The following is a 7,815-nucleotide window of genomic DNA, read 5'->3' on the forward strand; positions in this document are numbered from 1 at the left end:
GTGTGTGTCTGTCTGTGTGTCTGCCTCTGTGCCCGTGTGTGTGTGTCAGTGTTAATTTCGATGCCACTCACAGTGACAGTACGGCTGTGAGCCTGTGTACAGCTGACAATGCTCCTCCAATCCCTTAAATGCCTTGTTCTGTTTCAGGATTTTTTCCGCTGTGTGATTGCAGTTGTTGTCCTCGCTGTTATTTCCATTATTGCTCTCATAAGCCATGACGGAGCTCGGATTGCTGCTGGGGTGAGTGTTTATCGCACTGATCTGGTCCGTGTTGTTTGGGGATCGAGATATTGTACAAGACAGGCAAAGCTTTAAACTAAGTGAACAGAAAGACTTTCAGTTTCATCAGAAATGTGAGAAGCCCCTCCTCCAACAGCGCCCGCTCTCTCGGCGCCGACCCTCCGACAGTGCCTGCTCCCCTCAGCGCCGACCCTCCGACAGTGCCCACTCCCCTCGGTACCGACCCTCCGACAGCGCCCGCTCCCTCTCGGTGCTGACCCTCCGACAGCGCTCACTCCCTCGACGCCGACCCTCGAATAGTGAGTGAGGGATTGCCTTGGTGAGTGCAAAAAACCTGGCTAAGTGTTTCTGTTACAATGGAATTTGTCTCTCCACATCTCGCTCCTCTCTATCATTCTTTATCGCTTTGTCTCGCCTCTATCACTCTACCTTTCTCTCTCTTGCCTTTTGTTTTCTCTTTCTCCATCGCCTCGGTCTTTCTGTCTCCCCGCTGCTCTTCCTCCCTCCATTTCTCTCTCCGTGTCTCTCACTCACTCACTCACTCTCTCTCCCTCTCCCTCTGCCTCTGTCGCTTGAGCCTGCCTTCTATTTCTCCGTCTGCCTCTCCCTCTCTCGCTCACAGTCTCTCCTCTCTGTTCCAGGTCTTTGGGCTATTTGCTGGCGCTCTCTTCGGCTATGATGCCTACCTGTTGTTCCCAAAAATAAAGGGGCGTCAGCACGCGCCAGCTCCCACAGGTGAGTTGGGCATAGTGGTTGCAGATTGCAGGGTGGCTGGGTGTAGGGGGTGGTGTGGGGGGTGGGGTATGCAAGCGTGGGTGAAGGGTTCCCAGCTACTGAGGTGTAGAGTTTCAGAACGGGGAGGGGATGCTGAAACTGCGATCAGGCTACAGTATTGTGTGTGCTGTTCTGTAATCCACGTTATAGTAGGAATGGGATAGCACTGGAGGGGTAGGGGGGTGGGATGCTGAGGAGATTTACCAGGACGTTGCCTCTGGGGCTGGAGAGATTTTTCAGGATGGGGTTGAAGAGTTTCAGTGATGTAGAGAGACCGGACAGACTGAGGCTGTTTTCCTTAGAGCTGAGAGGATTGAGGAGGGTGGGGGAAATGATGGAGATGTATGAAATTAAGAGGGGTGTCGGTGTGGTAAGGCAGGAAAAGACTTTTCCCTTTTCGGTGGAGTTTGAATGGCTGGGAGAACACAGATTGAAGGTGAAGGGAGCTGGAGGTTTCGAGGGAATGTGAGTTGAAGTGTTTTTTTCACCCAGACGGTGGTGGAAGGGGGTATCTGGAACCCGCTGCTTGTAAGGGTGGGAAGGGCAGAAACTCTCATCACGTTGAAGAAGGATTTAGATATGCACTTGCGCAGCCAAGGCATAGATGTGTATGGGCGAAGGGCTGGGAAATGGGAGTAGAGTAGATAGGTGGGTGTTTTGATGGGCCGAAGGGCCCTTTACTCTGTGCTGTAGATCTTTAAGACGACTGCCTTTTCCCATGGTATGTCACCTTGACCTCATTCTGCCCGGTCCTCTGCCCCTCTTCCCCCAACCCCCAACTCCTCCACCCTCCCCTTCAAGGGTCAGTTGTGATTAGGAGGACATGCTTAAGGGTCGATCGCTAGCAAAACTGGAATCAGTGGGTATCGGGGGGCAAACTCTCCGGTGGTTGGGGTCATACCTGGCACAGAGGAAGATGGTCATGGTTGTGGGAGGTCAGTCATCTCAGCTCCAGGCCATCTCTGCAGGAGTTCCTCAGGGTAGTGTCCTAAGCCCAACCGTCTTCAGCTGCTTCATCAATGACCTTCCCTCCATCGTAAGGTCAGAGGTGGGGGATGTTCGCTGATGATTGCACAATGTTCAGCACCATTCGTGACTCCTCAGGTACTGAAGCAGTCCATGTTCACATGCAACAAGATCTGGACAAGATCAAGGCTTGGGGCTGACAAGTGGCAAGTGACATTCGTGCCACACAAATGCCAGGCTATGCCCATCACCAATAAGAGACAATCTAACCACCGTCCCTAGACATTCAATGGTGTTACCATCACTGAATCCCCCACTATCAACATCATGAGGCTTACCATTGACCAAAAACTCAACTGGACTCACCACATAAACACAGCGGCTACAAGAGCAGGTCAGAAGCTGGGAATACTGAAAGGGTACACACCTCCTAACTCCTCAAAACCTGTCCCACCATCTACAGGGCACAAGTCAGGAGTGTGGGGGAATACTCCCCACTTGCCTGGATGGGTGCAGCCCCCAACAACATTCAAGAAGCTTGACACCATCCAGGACAAAGCAGCCCAATTGTTTGGCACTACATCCACAAGCATTCGCTCCCTCCACCACCGACGCTCAGTAGCAGCAGTGTATACTATCTACAAGATGCCCTGCAGAAATTCACCAAAGATCCTCAGACAGCACCTTCCAAACCCATGACCACTTCCATCTAGAAGGACAAGAGCAGCAGGTATATGGGAACGCCACCCCCTTCAAGTTCCCCTCCAAGACACTCACCATCCTGGCTTGGAAATATATCCCCGTTCCTTCAGTGTCGCTGGGTCACAATCCTGGAATTCCCTCCCTGAGGGTCGTTGTGGGTTAATCCACAGCAGGAGGACTGCAGCGGTTCAAGAAGGCAGCTCACCACCCCCACCTTCTCAAGGGAGCAAGTAGGGACGGGCACTGCCAGCGACGCCCACATCCGGGGAATGATCGAACTTGTAGGGGAGCGGCCAGCCCAGGGAACCAACCGCAACCCCACCCCCCCGCCCCAAAAGAGGGCGGAGGCTGGGCACTGTCAGCTGTGCTGCCAACTCCATGCGGCACCCCAAGGACCTCTGGCAAACTCACCAAAGCGGCAGCATGCAAGCCGGGTCGCCCATTGCGCCAAAAAAACCCCCCACTGAACGTGGCAGAGTCTGAAGGGAGCGGAGGTGCCGCCTTCCCGCCTCCCAGAAAGCTCGCCATCCCATTGGCCAACCAATGGGTCAAAGGCCCGGCGAGTCCAAACACCCGACCAGAGGCCGTGACCGGCAGTGGGTAGGGAGTCACCCACGCTGCCCTGCCTTACATTACTGCATTGTTATAGCCGCCCGCAGAAAGCGAAGGGCGCAAAAGTAGGGTCAACACCGTTGGAGTTTGGATCAGGGCATGCTTCAGGTGAAAGAGAAACACAGCCCAAGAGGTTGCGGCGGTGGAGGGAGTGTGGGGGGAAGAGAGATGGAGATATTTACGGAGGGAAGTCAGGAGAACAGGCTCCCCCACAGACAAATGAAGGCACTGCGATGGGAGGAATCGGAAGATACTGAAGAGGCTGACAGAGATAGGGAGGGGGTGTAGGGGGCTGGAGGGGGTGACAGAGATAGGGAGGGGGTGTAGGGGGCTGGGGGGGGGTGACAGAGATAGGGAGGGGGTGTAGGGGCTGGAGGTGTTGACAGAGATAGGGAGGGGGTGTAGGGGTCTGGGGCAGTGTTTGGGAGGGAAATTTAACGGTAAATTGATATCATTTTAAGCTGAGCTCCCTTGTCCTGGGGACGATCTCAATTTCATTGTGCCAGAGGAAGTTTTGCACCTTTTTGTGGCGTGGATGTGGACAGGCCAGGATTGGGATGTGCGAAGGTGTCCGCTGGTTCTGATTTGGCTTGTCCATCTGCTCCTGCCTTCGGGAAGTTTCTCACCTTTTTGTCCGTGCATTAACTTTCTCGTCTCTTTTTGTTTTCCCTCAGGTTCGGAGAACACCTAATGTGGCTGTTCGCCCAGGGAGTGGGGAGCGGGACAGGCGGCCGGGAATGCAGGAGCTGCCTCGAGATTCCCGTCACGGCTCCGAATGTGGAGGGACCCGTTCCCGTTGTCAGCTCACTGTCGCTCTCCCCGGTCTCGATCCCTCTTAGCCTGGTCCCCTTGGCAACCTGCACCCTAATCCCGATCCCTGTGTTAGCCTGGTTCCCATGGTGCCCTGGATCCCAATCCCGATCCCTGTGTTAGCCTGGTTCCCATGGTATCCTGTGTCCCAATCCCTCTTTTAGTCTGGCTCCCATAGCATCCTATATCCCAATCCCAATCCCCTCCAATTTGTTCCGATTCCATTCCCCTCCAATTTGTTTCCAATCCCAATGCCCTCTAATGTGTTCCCGTTCCCAATCCCAATCCCCTCCAATTTGTTCCCGTTCCTAATCCCCTCCAATTTGTTCCCATTCCCAATCCCAATTCCCTCCAATTCGTTCCCATTCCCAATCCTTCTCTATCTCCTGCTCAGTTTTACCCCCTCACGTCCATATTTCCCCCCCCCATTCTCTTTCCCCGCCACACTTACCTCTGTCCCCCCTACCCTTCTCTCTGCTTATGCCCCCCCCTTCTCGATGTGCCCTCATCCGTCATTCCTCCCTCGCCTTCTCCCTCCTCAGTTCCTACCCGTTCCTCGGTGCCTGTGCGCAGCCTGCCCTCCTGCACAGCCCTGGCAGTTGGGCCTAATGTTACTTGCAGCCTTCACATTGGAGTGACCTGTATGAAGTGCCACCTCCCCCTTTGCGAAACTGGGGCCCTTTCGTCTCATACTCCTCCCGAGATCATTTATTATTTCATTGAATATCTGATTTAAAACACTGCTTCTAATTTATATAAAAAGGGATCATTCAGGCAGAACTGGGGCCTAGTGGTTCAGGCTTGTTTTCCCACCTTGGCAACGGGAGATAAAAATTGGACCAGAGACTCCAGACTAATGGGGAGGAACCCAGCAGGAAATTTAGAAGAAAGATTTCAACACTTTTATTTTTGGGGGATTGTTGACTCGCAAAATATTGGCAATTATTGGGGGAAAGGGGTTAGCCAAACTTTAATGCATCAGGAGTCTTACTCTCCCTCTCTTCTTGCACACCAACACCCCCCATACACCCCGTCCAATTGAGCACAGGACTGGTTAGACGTTGGGATTGTATGTGTTTGGGGAAGGGGAGTAGAAGGTCAGGGGAGGTAAACTCCAGAAGCTGACTCCAAAACCTCCATTGGAGTTTTGGAGGTATTCTGGGAGTGGGGTGAGCGGGTTCGGGAAGGGTAGAGGAGGGGACAGGAGAGGATGGGTGGAGAGGATTCAGGTTCGGCAGGGGTGACAGGGAGAGAGAGGGGAAGGGAAGGAAAGGAGCCAGGGACTAGGGAGAAATAAGCCTTTGTTCATGAGGTTTCGTCGGAAGCTACGCAGCAACTACGACACTAGCTCAATAGTTGGAAGTGCCCAGCGCACTGCATTTTCCACCCCACACTTTCTGACCTCCCTCCCATGGCCGACCCTCCGCACCCCCACCCCCCCAACTACCCCCTGGCAATCGGGTCGGAGCCAAAATCTTCATCGTTAAGAGGAAAAGCCGAGGTGGATGTCCGGATATTCGCAGGCGGAGCAGGCTAAGGTGCCATTGAGTCAAGTTTCCCTGCGATTACACAGACACGGTGATCAGGTGGGCGGGGCTTGCTGATGCCGGAATTTGCCAACTTGGGGAAGCCAGCCCTTCACGAAAATCTGTGGAATTGGAGACTGTGCACGGATTCGAAAGCTGCGCTCCACCTCCCTCTTGTATCCCTCTTGTATCCCTGAGAGGATGGGTGACTTTATGTTTTGCCCAGGCTCAGGAGATCCAATGCCGTTCGATATTCCGCGGTTTCACGCCTCCTTGCATTGCATCCAGATCTGACCTCCCTCCGGCTTACGTTGTCCCCAGTCTCTCCTCACCAACACAGCACCCCCTTTATTTGAAACATCTTTTCCCACTTCTTGTATGCAGCAAATGGGATGCAGCCATTCCCTCAGGCTAGCTTGTCCCATAACACGGAATGGATAAATGTCAGGGGTTGGGAAGAGGTTGGGGGGGTGGTGTGGGGAAAGGCTGGGGGGTGGTGTGGGGAAAGGCTGGGAGGAGGTCCTGGGAGCCAAAATCAATTGGTATGCCACTGGGAATGCCTCAAAGTGCCTTCACATATAGTGGGAAATTGCCTTTTGAAAGTGTTATCGTTTCTCGTGCCTTAACACGTCTTGCAATTTGTTTTTGGGGGTTTGTGGAGGGGGGGAGGCTCGGGTGCGGTTAATTTGACAAATTCTGACTCATGGGCATCTGAAGCACCGATAGCTGCGCAGGCTAAGAGGAGGCGTTGTGGAGTTTATTGATGGAATGCAAGATTACACGGAGGGGTTTGTTGGCCGTCCCGCCTAATTCTGGTCCTTGAATCATTTCGTTCAGCTGAAAGGGATTCCAGTTGTCTCTGTGCCTTCTCTCTAATGTAAATTCACAGCTTTAATCGCGTATTTTATACTCGACTCTATGTTTACCCGTTGACACGCGTTCACTGGTTATTCTAACGGAACCCCGCTGCGGAATCCTGTCTGTGTGAAGAAGTGCCTTCCCTTAACACTTTTGTGCGAGTTGTGGCTCAGGATTGCGTTCGGAATTCGCTCCGAAGCTGTGGGAGCCTTGTGGTTCCAGTCCAGGAACTTTCGAGCTGCCAGAGCTGGAGTAAACCCGGGCTCAGTGTCTCTACCCGATGGTGGGAATCGGAGCTGCAGAGTGCTGCTCAGATTGGTCCCTGGACTCCAGTTTGTTCGAGCGGTTCTTGCGTGAACTGTGCAAGTCCCACAGAGCAACACGTGAGGCAATAAAAAGTGTTTTCTTCTCTGAGATTGGTGGTTTGTGCTTGTGCTGTGTCTGACTAGGAGCGGGAGGTAGTTATAGGGAGCGTCAGCGAGGCCATTCAGCCTCCCTACCCCACTCCAGCAGGCTCTACACAAATAGCAGGAGGACGCCCCCCCCCCACCTCCCCCATTCAGCCCTCGCCTGGAGTCTGCTACAGATGAGTAGCCATTCGATCCCTCTAAAGCCTGTTATGTGGGGATAGCAGTTCAGCACCTCCCTCCTTGAACCTATTACAGGGGAACAGGAGGCCATTCAGCCCCCTCCTTGAGCCTGTTATGTAGGAAAAAGGCATTCAGCTCCTCAAGCCTGTCATAGAATCCCTACAGTGAGGGAGCAGGCCATTCAGCCCAACCTGACCCTCTGAAGGAGGGCATCCATCCAGACTCACCCCCTCCTACTACATGTCCCACAGCCATTCCACCCTAACCTGCACATCTTTGGACTGTAGAAGGAAGCCCACACAGACACAGGGAGAATGTGCAAATTCCACACAGACAGTCACCCAAGGGTAGGATTGAACCCAGGTCCCTAGCGCTGCAAGGCAGCAGTGCTAACCACTGAGCCACCATGCCACTCCTGTCCTGTTACTCTATGAGCTCATGCCTTATATGGCAGTAAACCTAAGTACGAACAATCACCCCCACCGATATCCTGCTGTAACGTAAATGAACAAAAAATCTCCCCGCTTCCAGATTGAGAAAGCTGGTCTACGTGACTCCAGACCCTCAGCGGTGTGATCACCTCTTAACTGCGCTCTGGGCAATTAAGGAGAGGCAATAAATGCTGTCCCAGCTGCTGACATCTACATTCAAGGAATGAATTACACAAACAAAAAGACCATTGCACAATGTTCCGCACCATTCGTGGCTCCTTTGATGTTAAAGCAGTCCACATCCAA

At 53.2% G+C, this 7,815-nt stretch overlaps 1 protein-coding gene across 1 annotated transcript in view; it reads left to right on the forward strand.

Moving 5' to 3' along the window:
* LOC109924726 (proteolipid protein 2-like) overlaps nucleotides 1-6,902 on the forward strand; it is a 16,782-nt gene extending 9,880 nt beyond the window's left edge. The window contains exons 3-5 of the mRNA XM_048619899.1: nucleotides 148-240; nucleotides 882-975; nucleotides 3,969-6,902. Coding sequence (XP_048475856.1) covers nucleotides 148-240; nucleotides 882-975; nucleotides 3,969-3,985 — 204 coding nt within the window. The 3' untranslated portion in view covers nucleotides 3,986-6,902. The remainder of the gene's footprint in view (nucleotides 1-147; nucleotides 241-881; nucleotides 976-3,968) is intronic.
* The last annotated feature ends 913 nt before the right edge of the window (nucleotides 6,903-7,815 follow it).

The sequence above is a fragment of the Rhincodon typus genome, chromosome 44 (assembly GCF_021869965.1).
Source record: "Rhincodon typus isolate 14 chromosome 44, sRhiTyp1.1, whole genome shotgun sequence".
Classification (NCBI taxonomy): domain Eukaryota; kingdom Metazoa; phylum Chordata; class Chondrichthyes; order Orectolobiformes; family Rhincodontidae; genus Rhincodon; species Rhincodon typus.